General features: G+C 37.1%; 2 protein-coding genes across 3 annotated transcripts in view; one reads left to right on the top strand and one right to left on the bottom strand.

Annotated features, from left to right (window-relative positions):
- The first annotated feature begins 2790 nt into the window (after positions 1 to 2790).
- Positions 2791 to 9730, top strand: LOC120435497. The gene is made up of 14 exons (XM_039605201.1): positions 2791 to 2953; positions 3112 to 3169; positions 4198 to 4292; positions 4401 to 4475; positions 5312 to 5528; positions 5841 to 5916; positions 6144 to 6455; positions 7092 to 7289; positions 7366 to 7452; positions 7624 to 7877; positions 8107 to 8235; positions 8306 to 8443; positions 9185 to 9287; positions 9423 to 9730. Exons 2-14 carry the CDS (start codon positions 3140 to 3142, stop codon positions 9638 to 9640), a joined length of 1932 nt encoding a protein of 643 aa, XP_039461135.1. The 5' UTR covers positions 2791 to 2953; positions 3112 to 3139; the 3' UTR covers positions 9641 to 9730.
- A 150-nt stretch (positions 9731 to 9880) lies between these two features.
- The window catches only part of LOC120435498, a 33954-nt gene continuing 22276 nt past the window's right edge, over positions 9881 to 21558 (bottom strand). Inside the window, exons 1-8 of one of the 2 annotated variants that reach the window (XM_039605209.1) lie at positions 15358 to 15527; positions 15140 to 15197; positions 12657 to 13330; positions 12409 to 12454; positions 12243 to 12334; positions 11317 to 11427; positions 10600 to 10856; positions 9881 to 10521 (exon numbers count right to left, since the gene is read on the bottom strand). In XM_039605209.1, coding sequence (XP_039461143.1) covers positions 10499 to 10521; positions 10600 to 10856; positions 11317 to 11427; positions 12243 to 12334; positions 12409 to 12454; positions 12657 to 13330; positions 15140 to 15169 — 1233 coding nt within the window. In that variant the 5' untranslated portion in view covers positions 15170 to 15197; positions 15358 to 15527 and the 3' untranslated portion in view covers positions 9881 to 10498. Of the gene's footprint in view, positions 10522 to 10599; positions 10857 to 11316; positions 11428 to 12242; positions 12335 to 12408; positions 12455 to 12656; positions 13331 to 15139; positions 15198 to 15357; positions 15528 to 21558 lie in introns of those variants that run through there. The other variant, XM_039605204.1, reaches the window with a different exon arrangement.

Below are 21558 nucleotides of genomic sequence, written 5' to 3'. Positions count from 1 at the left end.
TTCTCTCGTCATATCTCAGCGACGGATGTACAAAGAGCAATGAAAATCGCAGTCAAAGTACACCAAAGTCCGCTGATTCACCCAGTAGAAGAATTATGCTGCTAGCCCTCCTAGTTTTTGAGTTACACGACGTTTTGTAACTCCAAAAAACGGCGCTTTTCGCCTCTCACCGCGATCTATTTCTGATTGCTGATGTCTTTGTTTTTCAGCCGCCGCCCCCTTTCCAGGTGGCGCAATCAGTAATGACACGGCTCTGCAGCTCAAAGGTCGTGGGTTCAATCCCCCTTGGTCAACATTTTTTTTTCACTACAAATTTATACACTATCACAGACCTGTAATTTATATTGCTAATTTTTTCACTACAAATGAGTAGTGCAAAAACATACTATGTCTGCAACATCACAGTATATCTGTTATGTTATAGTATTACTACTAAATCACAGTATTTCTGCCAATTCAAGGAGGCTGACTGTTACTAAGTGCATCAGTGTACATAGGTCATCTCTTATGTTGGAGTGCCCTCTTGTGGCGCCTTTTGGGTAGTGCCTTAGTAAACGTGAACACTGCAAAGAAGTGGTATCAGACTGGTTTGTAGTGGAGGAATTTGTTGCCAGTTTCTTTCATCTTTAATCCGTATTCATGTTGTAATGTAGTAGTACCACAATATGGCAGAAACACTATGTTTTGGCACAAATACTTTGATTTGGTATACTTTAGCTTCTTCACCCCTTTTCAGCAAAATTTTCATTTTTTTTCACCCCTTTTCAGCCCAAATTCCAGCTTTTTTGGCTGTTTTCAGAAAAAAAAAAACTCTTTTCAGCAGAAACTCTGCTGATTCATCTCTTTTCAGCGCAAGTTTTATGATTTTAGCAGCTTTTCTAATATGGACCTCAGATTCTTGTTAACGCTCCATGGCAGAAATACATACAAGTACCCACCTGATGAAGCAGACAGAGGCAGTACCTCTGATTGGTGAATTTGAGCAGAAACAGGTTGTTTTGCCTCTTTTCAGCAGAAATTCTGCTGATTCACCTCTATTCAGCGCAACGTTCTGCTTCTTTGCCTCTTTTCTGCAGAAATTCTGCTGATTCACCTCTTTTCTGCAAAATTTTCAACCATTTCACCTCTTAAAAAAGACAAAGCATTGTTTGAGGGCAAGTCAAGGCAGTTTTTGCTTTGCCTCTACTCAGTTATGGTGCATTAGAAGTCAAATATCTTCAATAATTCATATTTTCAAGATAAATTGTCAACACCTTAAGATTCCCCCATCTCTTCTGAACAAAACGGTGTAAGAATGACCGTTCTAGCCCCTACGGTTAGGAAATTATAGCCATTTGTTTGAGGGGAATCCTCACTATGAAAAATAGACAGCACAAATCCTGTCTCTGTGCTGCGTGTGTAAAAACAGGTGCACCTGTTTTGGCGGGAAAAAGTACACAGCCTCTCTGATTGGTGGATTCAAATTCAGCAGCTCCCAGGCTGTTTGGCTGCTGCTGCTGCTAGTGTGTGTGTGTGTGTGTGTGTGTGTGTGTGTGTGTGTGACAGAGAGAGAGAGAAAGAGAGGGCGAGAGAGAGTTTTTATGGGAGCATCTTATTGTATGATTTAAATTCAATATATTTAGACTGGTTGACTGAATTTGATCCTGTGTGTCTCTCTGTGCTTGTGTGTTTCCATATGTGTCCATATTTTTGATTGTGTGACTGTTATACTTTTTTTTTGCTGATTTTTTTTTTCCTTTAAAAATTACATTTGAGGGACCCTTAGAATGTTCAGCATTTTTTCAGCTGTTCATTTTGCTTTTCCAATTTTTCTATTTAAGTTATTACTATTGTGCTAAGTCATAGCATTTCTGCTGCTTTTCAGTATTTCTGCTAAATACAGCATTTGTGCTAAATCATACTATTTCTGCCATTTTATAGTATTTGTGCTAAAACATAATATTTCTACTAAACGCAGTATTTCTGGGTAATCATAGTATTTCTATATATTCCTGCCAGCTCCTCAGGGAGCCAATCCTCTGTGAGAACTGTAATTTTCAAATTGACATATCAAGTCATGCACGACTTCCCAACCAGCCAATCATATCTGAGGCCTGACACATTCAAATTTGCATATTGAGGCCTTCATGACTTCCCAGCCAACCAATCACATCTGAGGGCTGACACATTCAAATTTGCATATTGTTGCCTTCATGGCTTCCCAGCCAGCCAATCATATCTGAGGGCTGGCACATTCAAATTTACATATTGGGGCCTTTGTGGCTTCTAAGCCAACCAATCATCTATGTCATATATCTATAATATTTCATATTTTTATTTTAAATGGTCAACATTTCAAGATTCCCCCATGTCTTCTGAACAAAACGGTCTAAGAATGACCGTTTTAGCCCCTACGGTTAGGAATTTATGGCTGTTTGTTTGAGGGGAATCCTGACTATGAGAAATAGATATGGAAGAAATATAGTGTCATCAGAATCCAACTATTTTTAGACATTGAATTTATAACACTGAATTTTTATCCTCCAAATTTCCCTGCAAAAAATATTCACCAGCAAAAATTCACCTGCAAAAAATTCACCTTCAAAAATTCACCTGCAAAAATTCACCTGCAAAAAATTCAACTGCAAAAATTCACCTGCAAAAAATTCACCTGCAAAAAATTCACCTGCAAAAAATTCACCTGCAAAAATTCACCTGCAAAAATTTCAACTGCAAAAATTCACCTGCAAAAAATTCACCTGCAAAAATTCACCTGCAAAAAATTCACCTGCAAAAATTCACCTGCAAAAATTCAACTGCAAAAATTCACCTGCAAAAGTGATGACCTTAAATGACCCAAGCCAGAGCAATCAGCACTAGATCGAGTCGAGCGGCTCTCAGCCAATTAAATTACGCTGTTTGATCACATGACATGTTAGCCGGCAGTGTCTTCTGAAAAGAGAGCTGTTTAGAGGTGAGTGATTAAGTTTTTCTCCTAAATAGAGATCATTACAGAACGCCTAGTCCTACTTAAAATCCCATTCATTTTATTTTATTTTATCATCTACTCGAACTGAGGAAAACGTTTGACTAACTCAAAGAAAATTTCGCGCCTCCCCTGCCTGTCTGCAGAGGCAGTTTTGAATTCAGGAGCGGCAAGATGGCAGCGGCAAACCCTGGCGGTTCTCCGGTAAGTGTATTGCATTTTATCTTCAAGTTTGTCTTTTGAAACGTTAATTTTATTTAAATCCGTTGGTCACGTATAAAGTACACAGACGGGGTCTTTGCTCAACTCGTCTGAGGCGTGTCTCACTAAGCGCTACATGCTAGCATCCTGCTAACCGAGCTAACCTTTACATGCTGTGCTCTACAAAATAGGATACTCGGTACAAAACCATACTCCGCAGATATTGATAGATGAGCGAACACTGCAAATATAATGTGAGAAACGAGCGGCATTTCGTGAAGGGGTAAAATACACCATGAATAAAGCCATAGAGTGAATGGCTGCCATGGTTGCAGAACGGCCTGATTTAATGACTAGAATGGGGAAGAGTGAGGTGAAGTGAACCAAAGTCACAAAACACGGTCAGACAAGGCGGGAATAGGGCAGTGATCTGTCCGTCAGTATGAAGTTGGTATGTGCTTTGGTGAACAAAAACTCGAGGCCGGTAGCAGGAAGATGGGAGACTCGTGTTTCACTGGAATAGCGGTGAATTAAAACATCCTTTGTTGGGGAAATTTAGGTGTAAATGCTGCCATACAGGCGAGACAGAGGCAGACCAGGAATTGAAGAAAGCAAGGCAAACATTAGAAATATTAAAACGCAAATATAGGATTAATATAACATACAATTAGGGACAATTTAAGGAGCACAATGTAAATTATATTGTAAAGTCATTAAAACAGCACAACCCGATTAAAAGGAACATGTAATTGGGTAGGATGATGAAAATAATAATAATATTAAAAAACATGTACAATATGGGCATGTATACTTGTACCAAGAATTTAACAACTATAAAGTTGTAGCATGCCAGTACCTTACCCCATCCATTATATCCACACTTTCAGAAAAGGATATGGTCAATGAAACACACCGCTCCACACAAGTTTTATGGTAGACATATTCATATTGGTATCTAATAAATGATTAATTATTAGATTTTATCAAACATTAATTTATAAATTTTTTCTGTCTGTGTGTGTTTGTTTCAGATTATGCAAGATGAAATTATTCAGTCAGCAAGACACTTGCTGCAGTTGCTGACATCATCCAACCGAACTGCTGCTGTGATGAATCAGAGTACAAGGTTTACTTTAGCAAGACTTATGACTTAATGCTACATGTAACTAAATTGTTATATATATATTTGTCCAATATTGTCTCTATATGATTTTGTTTTTGCAACATCTTGCAGAGAACAGAGTCAAGGTGGCCAGGGTACCAGCTCGGTCAACCCTGAAAGACCATCCATTCAGCAAGAAATGACCAGGTGAAAAAGTCATAAACTAAACATTCTGCATGAGCATGAAATTTAGGATTTAACTTTATATCTTACCTGCTCTACACTCAGGGCTTGAATTACAACAACAGTCAATCACATAAAAAATACTTTTGGTAGTTCTGTGTCTCTGTCTCTCTCCTCCAAACCCAGATGGCTGCTGGTACTTAGCCGGGTTCTGCTTTTCCTCTGCACTGTCACTTCATGCTGCTCAGTGTGAGGGATTGTTGAGGTTGAGTCCATATGTCCTGGGAACAACTGCTGGGCAATGAGATCATGCAATTTTCTGGGATTTCTTAGATAGAAAACTTGTGAACTCCACTTGTCCTTAGTCTTCATAGCTCACCTTTTTACAGTTTGTTGAATCAAAATGCTCCAGTTTATGCTTAGACATTATATCCAAAACTTGAGGATAACTCTGGCCAATCTAATTCCAGGTAGAGGCTATTATGTTTCAAACGTGCTTGATTAGCAATCTCAGTCAATCCTACATCAATCAAAACAATGCCACCAGGCATTTATGGTGACAGAATAAGTTAAGTGTGAAATGTAACTTAACACAGAAAATTTTAGATGTCTTTTAAAATGTAAACACCTAAGGAGTGTAGTTAAAACACCATGTAAACTAAATTGAAAGTAGGCTATTTATAGAGCTCCTGTATAGTGTGTCAGTTGAGGGCTTTCAGGGGAGCCGGACTCTGTCTAGCTCCACCGTAATTCCAACCCTGTGTATACTGCAGTGTTAGTGCTGTGTTGAATTTGTATAAACAAACTAAACAATTCATAATAGTCACTTTTAAATAATTTTGTTAAAATCTTTGTGACAGGTCTTTTCCTGGTATTTTCTCAAGAGGAAAGGGAAAAAGGCGGTTCCCTGCTACATCTCTGGTGCCTGCTAAGAAGCCTAAACCTCTTGAAGTGGTATTTTATTTGCTCCCAAAACAAATGGAGAAGACCCCAAATGAACATGAAAAATATATCCACACACAGGCAGGGATGGGTCAAAGAACAGCACATCTTGATGAGAGCACAACACATGAAGAGGTATAAACTTATTCTTTTTATTCACTGATCAAAACTGAGAAGTTTTCGCTTAATGAAAGTGTTATTGAATGTGACCATCACTGCAAGTCACAGGTGGCATTTACAAAAAATAATATTAGTATTGGATATTCATCATTAATCATGAAAATGGAACTGTAAAGTTTGGATTGAAAAATATATTTTTTATTACATCCAGTTTGCACTGTAAATGCATGGTTCTTTTACTGTTTCTTAGTTTATACAGGGGTATAATTAATGTTAAATGTGTCATTTCTGTAGACTCAGAGATTGTATTTGTATTATTGCTTTCAGTTAAAGGATGCCCTGAATGATTTGTTTCCCAAACTGAAGGAGGTAACAGGTGGCTGGCTGCTGTTCAAACCTGGGGGTGTGTATGAATTCTGCACTGTGTTAGGATGCATTATCTAAATTAAACTAGGAACTGATCCTGCTGTTTAATAAGTATTTTTAGGAAAAGTTCTGTTCCACTGCATGTTGTGAATTCCTAATTCTGAGTAGTTTTTAAGATACTTTTTTTTTTTTTTTTTAACTTTTCTTGAAGCATTGGATATATTTCATGATCAGAATAATCTGCTTCAATTTGCTTTTATTCAGGTGGTTGGGGAAGCCGAAAACTTTCTCTGGTTCCTCCAGCTGATATTGGCTATACAGGGACAATCCTAAAGGCTGCCAGTCGTGGGGGTAAAAACGTATATATTGCTCCTATTCAAGAGGAACTTAGCAATGACCCGGTACCACTAAGCGATGAGTCCTTCAGATGCATGCCAAAAGCAAAATGCCAGCAGTGTGGCATAGGTGTTCCACTGCAACTTCTGTCAGAACACCTAAAATCCTGTCCTCCTTTGGAAACTCCCAGTGAAAGTACTGTGGTGAATTTAGATGGTGATGAACCTACAGAGAAGGAATGTAGGTTCTTTTTGACAATTTCATACTAACATATTACCCAAAAGCATAAGGTGTTAAGAGCTAGCTAGAAGGAAAAATTAAATGTTATAAAAATAAACTTTGTCCTTTCAAATTTATTTCACAACAGCACCATTGCAGCAGTGTCCTGTCTGCACAGATATGTTTCCCTCTGACATCATAGAGCTGCATGCCTCTTCATGTGGAGAAAGCAATTTTTATTGTCATTGGATTTAAGCCTTGACTGAAATTTCACAACATATTTTGATAGTAGCTCACGAAATGAAAAGGGTCATGAAGATACAAAAATTGAGGAAGGGCTAGCAGATATGCCAGGACCATCTGGAACTACTTGTGAAGTCAGGGATGGTAGGTCAATCATTTAGTCACAGGTTATGTATGGAAGAAGTTGATTAGTAACAATCAACAGCTAATGTGAACAAATCCCACAAATCACACCATTACTTTGTATCCATTCGATGGATTTCTTATTTGTGATAGCCTCATATTCAAACTACTTTAGACAATCCTTCAAAGGATAACACATAATCTTTTTGTAATAGTATCTAGATAGAGGTTTATATACAGTCTATCCAGAGTTGATTACCCCCAATTCTAACCACTTCTATTTTCTTCTAGGCTGGTTAACTGTTTTGGACTCTTCAAAGGCCATACATGAATGTGCAAAGAATGCTTTGGACATGCATGAAATGGAGAGCCCATTACGTCTCACAATGGACATCAGACAAAGTGTAGCTGATCAGGACATGGCCCTCATCTCATTCTACAAGAGACCCAATGTTGAATGGGCACGTCCTTTGGAGTGCAGGCTTGAGGGTAAATTTGCTGAAAATGATACATATATCTTGAAATAAATACTTGTATTCATTGCTTTATTTTGGTTATCTAACAGGGGATACAGCTATCGGACAAGGAGTAATACGTTTTTTCTTATCAACATGCATGGAGAAGCTGATGTCTGGTTTTTGCATCAATTTTGGTTAGTTCGTTTTTGGTTGACGATACCTATGTTTGATGATCATTATATTGTATAACTTTTCATAACTCAATTAACTGTCTGTTTGTTTTTTTTGTGGGGGGGGGGGTGAAAACCTCTGTATTGTGTGGAAGTAATCTTTTTTTTCTTTCTTTCTTTTCACTGATCTTATAGCAAACTCAAATGTTACTCCACTGTTTGAGGGAGAGCCAGGCCATTACATACCATCAGCATCTCACTTTCTTGTGGAAAGTGATATGTTCCTTATGGCAGGGAGAATGGTAGGGCACTCCTTTCTTCATGGAGGCCCATGCCTATCTGGACTTAGCCCAGCCATTGTGCACGTCCTACTTGGTGGTAGTCCTGAAACTGCCACAGTTACACCCGAGGACTGTCCAGACCTAGACCTGAGAGGGACAATTCAGCTTGTAGGTTTTTACGTTTAAATGAGGGAACGTTTATACATTGCCCTTTGTGAGTGATAAACATAAGTCTAACCTAGACTAATCCTTTAAAATTGTTCTTGATGAAAAACTCTGCCATTGAGACATGGTCTGAGACTCTAAACTTGTCTTTTGTTACATTTTTTTATGTATGAGTAATTAGGAATTTATAGTTCTTTTTTTTCTGTTTGAATTACTGTCTTATGGGTTACAGCTTCAAGGGCAATCAAAGCTGTCAGATGAAGAGAGAAAACGTGTTCAGGATCTGGCATATGCATGGGACCTCCCTCCCTTGACAGAGAACAACAGGAGATGGCTGTTTGAGAAATTATTACTCCATTCTGTGAGTGAATTGAAAAGTAAGTAAAATATTTCTATGTTACTGTTACTGTTTAGTTAACTTTTTTTCTTAGGTCATTGGGAGAGTGACGAGGCCAATAAAACAGCTGAGAAGGGGACTTAAAGAAACCCCTATGTGGACCCTGCTGACCCGGCGACCTGACACGGTGCCCTTACTCTTTCCACAAGAGTTGGCTGCTGTGAACCCTGAGGTAAATTTTGTGCTCCTAAAATACTGTATTCATTAATAACATTTTACTGTGTGTTGTAGAAAATGTAGTCCAAAGCAAACTATGAAGACTTGAGTCATTCTACAAAATGTAAAAAATTAGAAATTTTAATTTGGCACTTACCAAGAATTATGTATCAAATAATAAAATTACCATAAAAACTGTATTAATTTTTACAAATAAAATGCACAAATACTAAAAATGAGCATATTCTTGTGGACGCAACTTGTGGACCATACATCTTTACTGCAGTTTGTCTTTATAGTCTTATTGTACGATCTACTGTACAATATAAAGCGCCTTGAGGCGACTTTTGTTGTGATTTGGCGCTATATAAATAAAATTGAATTGAATTGAATTAAAAATAAAACTACTGCAAAAAATGCTTCAAAAGCCTGATTTACATATAGAAAATATTTCTGTAGATCTGAAGTGAGATGTAAATATAATAAACAGACATAATGACTAAAATACATTAGTAATTCTTTGGTAATACACATAATTTTCTAATTATAGATTTAGCCATTTTCTTCTTTTAAAATACAGTCAACTATGTAGAGGTTTGGGGATCCAAGTGAACAGAAAAAGCACAAAACATGGATTATTATAAAAACTGTTACTACTTTATTTCAGTTACTAAGTTATGTTGAGCAAGACATTATTTGGTTTCACAATGTCCAGCAGTATTTTTGAAGGGTATATTTTATGGATGTTCTGTTACAGGTCCTTCTTCAGCGGATTGTGTGGCCTGAAGATGAGGATGAAGGTTGTCCTCTTCAAACTAAATGCAGAATCATAGGCTACATGAGGCATTTTATTCTAAATGGTAGGTTTGCCATTTTGCAGGAGGGGAATACCACTATGAGAGCCAATATTTTGTTTGGATTTCTTTGAGGTTGTTAAACTTTTACATTTATTTCAACGCTCAATGCTTAACTAAACACTTTCTTTTTCTTCACAGCAACACCAAGTGAGCTGACAAATCTCCTAAAATTCTGGACTGGATGGGAGATTGTGCCAAAAAGTCTCACAGTGGAGCTAGTAGATGGCAGACATCCAACTGCTGCCACCTGCTATGAGACCTTGCGCATTCCATACCACTACAAGGACTATTTAACTTTTAAGGAAGACCTCATTGCCTGCTCTGAAACCTGCCACTCAGGGTTTGGACTCATTTGAGTCATTCCCATAACGCAAGGTAGTGGTGTAGAAGGCTCTGTTCAAGATTTGGAATATAAATGTTCACATCTACTGGGCCTCTCTGGTGCTATTTACTCTGTGCAGGCAACATCGGTTCTTGGTTCAGTTCTCGGTTGAAAATCCTTTTAAGTAGTTCTGAAAACTGTTAAAGATAATGTCTTACATGTAATATGTCAGTGACAAGGTAAACGTTCATCTTGATCAAAATAAAGGACAAGATTGACTTACTGTGCTGTTTTAATTTTGAAACATTCCTACCATCAGCCTTCAGTCAAATATTGTTTTACAACATAACATTCAAATGAACAAGCATTTTCTATTTAGAATTTTTCTGAGTGAATCAACATTTGTAATTTCCCTTTCTAATTCTTCAGTATTTACATTACGAAGCTTCGCTATAAGTAACAATTTTTAAGCAAAGTTTATAGTTGGTGAACCCTGTGGAATCTGATTTCTACACAATTTGGTCATCAAATAGGATCTGATCTTCAAAGTCACAACAACAATCAGAACGGCTTAAAGTGAAACCACGCAATTATGTTATTGAAAACACCATGAAAATTCTTTCAGTTGGTTTAGTTTAAGCACACTGTGATCAAGATCAGATTACATTTCAAGAAGTTTTTCCTGCAACTGTATGTAGCTTTTCTATCCTAAATGAATTGCTGACAAAACTGAACAGCCATGATGTAGACGTCAGCACCAAAGGACTGGGATGCCGCTCTTGGATTAACAACGCCCTGTAAAGTTGTCATTTGTTCTTCTGTCAATGGGCAGTCAGTGTTTGGAACAACAATGCTTGAATGGTTATGGCAAGCTAGGCCACTGTCCTCCCAGTCAATGTCTGGAATCTGGAAGCCCTGCAACGAACAAACAAAATTAGGAAAAAATAATTGTGTATATAGGAATCAATGAGTACTAAAAATGTGCACCTTTACCTGTGTGTTTTCTGGAACAGGAACAGGGTGATGTCTGTGACCCAACTCCCACAGCTGGTTGGGACTCATGTTGTTTTCTGTTCGCAGTGGAAAATGTATTCAAATCATCCTCCAGTCGAGGAAGAAAGACATAATGGCAGCAAAAGAGGTGTGCAGCATTTGAAATGTCCAGAAGGCCCTCTTCCTCAAGGTTGTGAAGAACATCGTAGTAGATGCTTGTAACGGCCACCCAGAGGTCTCTCCACAGTCGCTCTATTCTGAAATAATATATAAAAAATATTTAATTAGGTATGGCCTTTCTTTGTGTGTATGAAAAATTCCCTGCTCGTTTCTAACCCCTACATGAGATGACAACCAGACCATTAACACAGAATGAACATTCAGGGAAGGAAGGAACAGACTGGAAAAGGTGTGTGAATAACAAAAAAAAAAAAAAAAATAGGGCAGAGTCCTGAAGGCTCTTTGGGGTTTGTAGGACCTGTCCATTTTCTTCCTTGAGGGGTAAATAATGGAAATTGGAAAAAAAAAAACCCCAAACACCTGACACATATGAGACAGTATATCCTGTTGGATAGGGCACTGTTCTCTAAAGACATTTTACTATAAAACTATACCCTTTAAATGTGTATGTATATTTAAATAATGGAAATAAAGCTGCAACACCTTCCATCTTATGTCAGAAACATTTGAAGTTGACAGTATTTTATGAGAACAAACCTTTGATTGTGTACACTCTTTCCTGAAATAAAACTGCCTCTTCCTGTGCCACGAACAGTAAACATCAGCCGTGCAACCTCCACATTTTCCCCTCCGTGGTCACCACGAACCCTGAAAACAAAGCAAAGTACCCCAAAACATTCAATGCTTTAAACAAACTTAGATCTGATAATAAAGAACATCATATGCCTTAATCAAAGTTTAAAAAACAAAAAAATGTAAAAATCCTTCTAATCTTTGATTGCTACTGCTCTGGAATGCATCAAAAAAATACAGCTGTTAAAACATTTTTCAGGATTTAACAGGACAGTAACAATTATTTAGATTTATTGAATTTGTAGGGAAATTACGCAAGTGCCATTTTGTATCATTATGATCTGTGTAAAAAGACAATTTTAAGAATATTTTAGCCAAAATATGTACATCAAATTAATTAAATAAGTAGTCTATGGCATTTAAAATTGGTTACCTAAAATTCTGAAATGATAATACTAATTCTTATTGATGGTGATATTGTATTTGAAATCCTGGTGTAACACTGAACCGACCTCATAAAATGATTACCCTTGTAATGTCAGGGAGTTACAACTAAGGAGGGAAAATATTACTATCTCACCCCTTGTATCCAATTACATAACAGCACTGCTTGGTAAAAGTGTTGAATTACATTTTTTTTTTATGCTTAAATATCCCCAAGTCACTATAACAAACATTTGAGATTATATATATATATATATATATATATATATATATATATATATATATATATATATATATATATATATATATATATATTTTTTTTTTTTTTTTTTTTTTTGAGGGAAGTTAGAATCATCTTAAACAACTTTTAATGAAATATCAACAGGTAGTCTTACAAAGGTATGTAAGAAAAGACCTAACCCAGAATAAAATGCACCACTTATTACCTGAGAGGAAAACCAAACTTCTCGACTGATTTTTGGAAGAATGCCAGTGTTGTTGATGCCCGATTGTTGGAAGCAGCACCGAGATACATAATCTTTAGAGGAAAAAGAACAATGAGCAACTTCCATGTAAATATTGCATTTGATTTACTTACTAAACTAAACTTACCTTACGAGAAAAGCCATCAATACCTCCAAAGATCACAATGTTATAGCTGAATGGGGAAAACAAAAGATTTTTTATCTTTTTTTGAATTATCACTTTGAAGTGTTTAAATGTAAGCAATGCAATATGTAATTTATGTCTGTCCAGATGCAAATATAATAATGAGTAAGATAACAAAATACAGTTATGAACATTTGCAGCTGAAAAAATTCTCAGGAATATCGTTCACTTCAAAAGATCAAATAATTTACCGTATCAGTTTATGGTTTGTGTCAATATGCACTAGAGACTGTGGTCCTGGGACGGAATAAGCACGTCGAGCAATGCATCCCAAGGAAACCATCCTTGACACAACACCAGCTGTGTCAACACGGTGCATAGAACTTCGAACCCTTTGGTACTGGATTCTGTGTCCTCTGGCCTGTAGAAGTGCTTTCACCATCCGGTATCCAGCGTGAGGCTGCCTGGATTTTATGTCTGTAATGCATTGGTCCAACTCTTCATCTGACAGGCTGCTATAGAGTGCTTTGACTGAAAGATTGAACTCATTCATGCGTCGGAATACTGTGCTTCTGGACATTCCCAAAATTTTAGCAATGGCTGGGATGGACAAGTTCAGTTCCAGAAGGCTGTTAAGATGATAGGGGGAAAGAGCCATTCTTAGTCGCCCAGTAGGTCCCCACTCAAACTGAATGACAGCACTACGTACAGTCATTTTATCCTTTTCTCTGTTTATCAGAGTATGTAAACTACATAATGCATCTAAGAGGACAGGGCAAACCTCAACTTGACCGGACAAAGCTTGTAGAAAAACTAGTTCCTGGGTGCAAATGAAATCTAAAAAGTCCAGATCCAGGGGAAGGTGTTCAAGACAATGTTCTAAACGTGAACGCAGTCTCTGAAGAATATGATGTAGGAGAAGATCCTAAGAAAGAGGAAAAGGTAGAAATATTTTTGTAATTTTTAAATCACCAACAAAAAGTGAGTTAAAAACACAATGTTAGTTACGTTAACTGAATATTCTTAGGCTTTAATATTCTAAAGTTTATTTTATCATATTTCCTTATGGTTCTTTCAAAAAAGTTTATTTTGTAATTCATGCCATTTGTTGTAGTATTTTGATTTTCTGGTTAGGATTTTATTTATTCTTTTCTTACATCTTTTGTTTTAATAGCACAGTTTATTTAAAAATTGAGCTCATAGTTTAAAAAAGCTTTTTTTTTCCCCATTTTATCTTTTTTATTTAAATGTTTTTGAGAACAAAGCCAAACCAAACCTTACTGAAGAAAGCTGGAACTGATTTTTGAGTTTAGTGTTCCCAAGGAATACTCTGAATGGATGAAAAAAAAATGAAAACAGATTGCCTGGCGGTGTGTTTCATTTATGAAAAGGTCAGAAATTTAAATTTGATATTGTCAAATTTAATCTCTTTTTTTTATGAAACAGTGAGCATGAATTTCTTAATGGGTCGCTCAGTTTGGGGAATTTGTGGGTAGCCTGCAAGGGCCTCAACTTCTCCATTCCCACAATGTGCAACAAATGGGCACAGCTGATCTTCATCGGCCAGTTACTTCCAACTTTAACGCAGCTTGTAGTCTTGGAGAGCAGCATGCCAAAACTGCATGCACAACTTCTGCTAACAGTGGAAACGGATTGAGAAATCCACGTAAACAGATTCATAAACCGAAAGATTATTTTACAGGACTAATTTTCATATCAACCGCTGGCCTACCACAAACCCTGAGGGTGTATACGAGAAGCAGAAGAAGCAGAAGGAATATCCCATTTAACTTATGCTATCTGTTTAAGTTTAGATAGTATTTGTAAAGATATTGACCATATCCTTTTCTGAAAGTGTGGATATAATGGATGGGGTAAGGTACTGGCATGCTACAACTTTATAGTTGTTAAATTCTTGGTACAAGTATACATGCCCATATTGTACATGTTTTTTAATATTATTATTATTTTCATCATCCTACCCAATTACATGTTCCTTTTAATCGGGTTGTGCTGTTTTAATGACTTTACAATATAATTTACATTGTGCTCCTTAAATTGTCCCTAATTGTATGTTATATTAATCCTATATTTGCGTTTTAATATTTCTAATGTTTGCCTTGCTTTCTTCAATTCCTGGTCTGCCTCTGTCTCGCCTGTATGGCAGCATTTACACCTAAATTTCCCCAACAAAGGATGTTTTAATTCACCGCTATTCCAGTGAAACACGAGTCTCCCATCTTCCTGCTACCGGCCTCGAGTTTTTGTTCACCAAAGCACATACCAACTTCATACTGACGGACAGATCACTGCCCTATTCCCGCCTTGTCTGACCGTGTTTTGTGACTTTGGTTCACTTCACCTCACTCTTCCCCATTCTAGTCATTAAATCAGGCCGTTCTGCAACCATGGCAGCCATTCACTCTATGGCTTTATTCATGGTGTATTTTACCCCTTCACGAAATGCCGTTCTCGTTTCTCACATTATATTTGCAGTGTTCGTCTATCTATCAATATCTGCGGAGTATGGTTTTGTACCGAGTATCCTATTTTGTAGAGCACAGCATGTAAAGGTTAGCTCGGTTAGCAGGATGCTAGCATGTAGCGCTTAGTGAGACACGCCTCAGACGAGTTGAGCAAAGACCCCGTCTGTGTACTTTATACGTGACCAACGGATTTAAATAAAATTAACGTTTCAAAAGACAAACTTGAAGATAAAATGCAATACACTTACCGGAGAACCGCCAGGGTTTGCCGCTGCCATCTTGCCGCTCCTGAATTCAAAACTGCCTCTGCAGACAGGCAGGGGAGGCGCGGAAATTTTCTTTGAGTTAGTCAAACGTTTTCCTCAGTTCGAGTAGATGATAAAATAAAATAAAAATGAATGGGATTTTAAGTAGGACTAGGCGTTCTGTAATGATCTCTATTTAGGAGAAAAACTTAATCACTCACCTCTAAACAGCTCTCTTTTCAGAAGACACTGCCGGCTAACATGTCATGTGATCAAACAGCGTAATTTAATTGGCTGAGAGCCGCTCGACTCGATCTAGTGCTGATTGCTCTGGCTTGGGTCATTTAAGGTCATCACTTTTGCAGGTGAATTTTTGCAGTTGAATTTTTTGCAGGTGAATTTTTGCAGTTGAAATTTTTGCAGGTGAATTTTTGCAGGTGAATTTTTTGCAGGTGAATTTTTTGCAGGTGAATTTTTGCAGGTGAATTTTTTGCAGGTGAATTTTGCAGTTGAATTTTTGCAGGTGAATTTTGCAGGTGAATTTTGAAGGTGAATTTTTGCAGGTGAATTTTTGCTGGTGAATATTTTTTGCAGGGAAATTTGGAGGATAAAAATTCAGTGTTATAAATTCAATGTCTAAAAATAGTTGGATTCTGATGACACTATATTTCTTCCATAAATAGACTGCAAAAATCCTGTCTCTGTGCTGCGTGTGTGTAAAAACAGGTGCACCTGTTTTGGCGGGAAAAAGCACACAGCCTCTCTGATTGGTGGATTCAAATTGAGAAGCTCACAGCTGTTTGACTGACCTAGAAACATGCTGTTAACAGCCCCTATTCACTTTCTGCTGCTGCTGCTCTGTGTGTGTGTGTGTGCGTGTGTGTGTGTGAGTGAGAGAGACACACACACACACACACACACACACACACACACAAAGACCCTTTTTAGGGCAGCATCTCATTGTTGGATAAAAATATAATATATTCAGACTGGTTGACTGGCATAGACCCATTCTGTGTGTCTCTCTCTGTACATTTTTGTATCCATATTTGATTTTGTGTGTATCTGTTGATTTGTATATCCATATTTGATTTTGCATGTATCTGTTGGCTGTTCTTATTTGTATTTTTCCTAAATGTATTTTTATTTTATTTTGTCAGAGGTAAACAAAAATGAGTTTTGAGCAAACTTAACCATGTTCCTTTTTATTCAGCTTGTCATTTTACCTTTCCAATATTTTCACTTAAGTTATTACTATTCTGCTCAATCATAGTATCTGTTCTAAATCATTGTTATTAAGCTATATTGTAGGATTTCTGCTAAATCATAGTATTTCTACTATATTATATTTTTCTTTCTAAATATAGCATTTCTGCTATAGAATAGTATTTCTGCTATGTTATAATATTTGTGCTAAACTGGAGTATTTTTGCTAAAACATAGTATTTATTTAAAATTACAATATTCATAGTATATTGCAGTGTCTCTGGTAAATCACAGCATTTCTGCTATGTTGTACTGTTTTTCTAAATCATAGTATTTCTGTAATGTTTAAGAATGTTTGGCTAAATATATTCTTTCTGTTATCTTATACAATTTCTCCTAAATTCTTGTATTTTTGAGAAGTTATCGTGTTTCTGGTAAGTTACAATGTTTCTGCTAAGTTCTGCTATGCTATTGTATTTCTGCCAAGTATTATGTTTCCTCTAAGATATTGCAGTTCTGCTAAGTTACTACATTTTAGCAAAGGTCCTTTGCTTCTGCAAAGTTTTTACAATTTCTGCAACTTTTCAGCTTTTTCAACTATTTTTAGCAGACAGCTTCAGCATTACAGCATCCACACTGCATTTTCGCAGGAAATGCAAATTTTTCTAGTTATTCTTATTATTGTGTGGATGCTTTTGGCATCCACACTATTGAGTTCCTGTTTCTCTTTCTTCTTTATTGTGTGGATGCTTTAAGCATCCACACTATTGTTTTCCTGTTTCTCTTTCTTCTTTATTATTCCAGTTGCCACTTTTTGTACGTTTTTTGGCACTTAAGTACTTCCACAATTTTCAGCCGATTTTCACCGTTCAAATTTTAAACTATTCTGCTATTTCTGCTAATGTGTGCTATGACTTTTGGTATTTTTTGCTATTATACTTTATAAAATATTAAGCTTTTTTCCTTTAATTTGTCCCATTGAAATGAATGGGAAATTTACAAAATTCTGCTAAAACTTGCTTGTTTTTGAAACTTAACTACTTCCTCATACTTTCGCCTAGAACAACCATTCAAACTTTAAAATGTTCACAAATTATTGGGCTATTCATGTCTGATTCAGCTTTTTCATATCTGTTACCGTTTTCATCTTATCCCTCTTTAAGTTTTGAGTTGCAAAATTTTGATTTTTCACAAAATACATGCGTTGTTATGGTTGCTATGCAGTTGGTTCTAAGTGAGCCACTGTACCTTTTACAATTTTCTCTTTATGTCCGAACAACTTCTTGCTACTTGCTCAATTTTCACTCAACTTCCACAAATTATACATCAAAACGTAGGTATTTTTGCTGGCTTTCAGAAAATGTCACCATCATTGTTGTGAGATTTATAGAATTTTGGCAAATCTACTCAGACCAACACAAAGTCTGAAAACTCTCCATAGAAAGTCAATGGAGAGTTTGTTCAAAATCACTGCTTGATTTCTGTAATGAGAGGCATATTCGAATCGTCATATCTCCTTAACGAAGCGAAGTTAAAACATGAGGCTTGTCCCAGTATATCTTCAGACACTCCTGACGCTCATAATTCAAGAATTTTTTTCTCACCTATTACCGTTCTGAGATGAGTTACACTTGTTTGAGGGTAGGAAATTCGTCCTTCGCTCAGATTTCTTCAGATTTCAAACTCTGGAAATGAGGCAATTTTTTCTCTCGTCATATCTTTTTTTTGGATTTCCACAGAGACCTGAAAATTTCCATGACTGTTCACCAAAGCCTGCTGTCTCTTACGGTGAAAGAATGATATCGATACTCCAAATAGATTTAGAGTTAGAAAGCTTTGTTTGAGGGCAGGTCAAGGCAGTTTTTGCTTCGCCTCTACTCAGTTATGGTGCATTACAAGTCAAATATCTTTAATAATTCAGATTTTAATGATAAATTGTCAACACTTGAAGATTCCCCCATCTCTTCTGAACAAAACGGTGTAAGAATGACCGTTCTAGCCCCTACGGTTAGGAAATTATGGCCATTTGTTTGAGAGGAATCCTTACTCTGAGAAATACACTGCAGAAATCCTGTCTCTGTGCTCTGTGTGTGTAAAAACGGCTGCACCTGTTTTGGCGGGAAAAAGTACACAGCCGCTCTGATTGGTGGATTCAAATTTAGCAGCTCCCAGGCTGCTTGACTGACCTAGAAAGTTTCTTCTCTGTCGCTCTGTGTGTGTGTGTGTGTGTGTATGTGTGTGTGTGTAACAGAGAGAGAGAGCGAGAGAGAGAGCCTTTTTATGGGATGATCTCATTGTGAGATTCAAATTCAATTTATTTAGACTGGTTGACTGAATTGGATCTTGTGTGTGTGTCTCTCTGTGCATGTGTGTTTCCATATTTGTCCATATTTGTGATTGTGTGGCTGTTACATGTTTTTTTTGCCGATTGTTTTCATTTAACAAGTATATTTGAGGGACCCTTAGCATGTTGAACCTTTTTTTTAGCTGTCCGTTTTGCTTTTTCAATTTTTCTGTTAGTTATTACTATTGTGCTGAATCATACTATTTCTGCTATTTTATAAGATTTGTGCTAAATATAGTATTTCTGCCAAATATAGTATTTCTGATTAATTATAGTTTTTCTACCAAATCATAGTACAGTACTTTTGCTTTTTATAGGATTTTTATAGGATATTTATATTGCTTAATATAGTATTTCTGCTTTTTATAGGATTTGTGCTTAATACAGTATTTCTGCTAAATTTAGTATTTATGCTTAATCATACTATTACTATATATTTCTGCCAGGTCCCCAGGCAGCCAATCCTCTGAGGACTGAGACATTCAAATTTACATATCAGGGCCTGCACGGCTTCCCAGCCAGCCAATCATATCTGAGGTCTGCCCTTTCTTCTCTCGTCATATCTCAGCGACGGATTTTGTAACTCCAAAAAACGGCGTTTTTCGCCTCTCACCGCGATCTATTTTCTGACTGCCCAAGTTTCTGTCTTTCAGACCGCCACCCCCTTTCCAGGTGGCGCAATCAGTAATGACACGGCTCTGCAGCTCAAAGGTCGTGGGTTCAATCCCACCTTGGTCCATGTTTTTTTTTTTCACTACAAATTTATACACTATCACAGACCTGTAATTTATATTGCTAATTTATTACAATTCTGCAAACTTTTATGATTTTAGCAGCTTTTCTAATATGGACCTCAGATTCTTGTTAACGCTCCATGGCAGAAACAAGTACACAGCCTGATGAAGCAGACTGAGGCAGTACCTCTGATTGGTGAATTTGAGCAGAACCAGGTTGTTCTTTCATTTCATTTCATTATTTATTTCACACATGGTTCAACAGTGTTTCTTTTTCTACATACAGAACCTTCTACCTCTTTTCAGCAGAAATTCTGCTCATTCACCTCATCTCTTGTGTTGGAGTGCCCTCTTGTGGCGCCTTTTGGGTAGTGCCTTAGTAAACGTGAACACTTCAAAGAAGTGGTATCAGACTGGTTTGTAGTGGAGGAATTTGTTGCCAGTTTCTTTCATCTTTAATCCGTATTCATGTTGTAATGTAGTAACTTTTGTGGCACAAATACCACAATATGGCAGAAACACTATGTTTTGGCACAAATACTTTGATTTGGTATACTTTAGCTTCTTCACCCCTTTTCAGCAAAATTTTCATTTTTTCACCCCTTTTCAGCACAAATTCCATTTTTTGGGCTGTTTTCAGAAAAAAAAAACCTCTTTTCAGCAGAAACTCTGCTGATTCATCTCTTTTCAGCGCAAGTTTCTGCTCCTTTGCCTCTTTTCTGCAGAAATTCTGCTGATTCACCTCTTTTCTGCAAAATTTTCAGCCTTTTCACCTCTTATCAGCACAATTCTCAGCAGCTTCTGCTAATTTCAGCAGAATTGTCAGTCTGTCCACCTCTTCTCTGTGAGAATGAGTTTGGGTCAGTGAGATGAGTAACTTCTTTGAGCCTGGTAGGGCCAGGTTTGAATCCTGCTCAGGGTAACATTTTTTTTTCACCACCATACAACTTTTTGCAACTTTTCATCTTTTTCATCTTTTCAGCAGACAGCTTCAGCGTTAAGGCATCCACACAGCATTTTCGCAGGAAATGCAAATTTTTCTAGTTATGTGTGCCTATGCCAAGAGGCACACATATTACTATTCGTCGGATTTATTATTCTTATTATGTGTGCCTATGCCAAGAGGCACACATATTACTATTCGTCGGATTTATTATTCTTATTATGTGTGCCTATGCCAAGAGGCACACATATTACTATTCGTCGGATTTATTATTCTTATTCTTCTTCTTCTTCTTCTTCTTCTTCTTCTTATTATTATTATTCTCCATCTTCCGCCTAAATTTCGGCACGTATCACGCCCCGCAGTTTTGAGAAAAGCTTCATATATGTTACCTCATTTTGTGCGGCTGGATCTGGAATGGTGTGCTATGACTTTTGGTGTTTATGACTATTATAGTTTTTTAAATATTAATATTTTAGTGAAAATTTTCCCGCGCTCCTCTGCCAAACAGTTTTGACAATAGGGGTACATATGTTACATCATTTTGTGCGGCTGGAGCTGGGCTAGTATGGTGTGACTTTTGGTGTTTATAACTTTTATAGTTTTTGAAATATTTAGATTTTAGTGCAAATTTAGGCCAATTTCTAGGCTCCTGAGAAAGATTCTGCTTTTGGCACCATAGAAACAGACTTCATTTGTGGTGTGTTGGCTCTCTCTAGTGGTATACCAGGAGTAGTACGGCCTAAAGGGTGCCATGCTTGGTGAAAACTACATATCCCACAATTCATAGCATGCCTCTACCGAGTCAAACAATGGCGGACACCACTTCGTTTTATATGTCTTTTATTCGTGTTTCTAGGTCACAAAATACACTTTTAAGATATTTTCAGGCGAGAATGTAGGTGTGTAAACTTCAAATATCTGCTCGTTTTATCAAGACATCCCATATTAGCGACAATTCTCTTAAGTGTTGCTGATAGCCGGTTAACTAGCTAGCGCCGCTAGCTTAGCTAGCTAAGCGCCCTTCGTGAAAAACCACCCAGGCTTGGCTGATAGTGAGGTGGCTAAAATTTGTTTAATCGCCCGATCGCTCGGCAAGGGTCTGTGTCTTAGCTGGACTTATTTTTCGTTTATATGGGCCGATGATGCTGGTCGATGTGGAAAAAATAACTGAGTTGTTTGGTGGTGGAGCTAC

The sequence above is a fragment of the Oreochromis aureus genome, linkage group 3 (genome assembly GCF_013358895.1).
Source record: "Oreochromis aureus strain Israel breed Guangdong linkage group 3, ZZ_aureus, whole genome shotgun sequence".
NCBI classification, from domain to species: Eukaryota; Metazoa; Chordata; class Actinopteri; order Cichliformes; family Cichlidae; genus Oreochromis; species Oreochromis aureus.
Note: the sequence above shows the minus strand (reverse complement) of the source record. Positions and strands in the feature narration are given on the sequence as shown.

Bases quoted from the DNA above. Each gene is read 5' to 3' on its own strand.
- LOC120435497 (XM_039605201.1), top strand. From the start codon at position 3,140: ATGGCAGCGGCAAACCCTGGCGGTTCTCCG. The intron at 4,293-4,400 runs GTTTACTTTAGC...AACATCTTGCAG, and splicing joins GTGATGAATCAGAGTACAAG to AGAACAGAGTCAAGGTGGCC. The intron at 5,917-6,143 runs GTGTGTATGAAT...GCTTTTATTCAG, and splicing joins GCTGCTGTTCAAACCTGGGG to GTGGTTGGGGAAGCCGAAAA.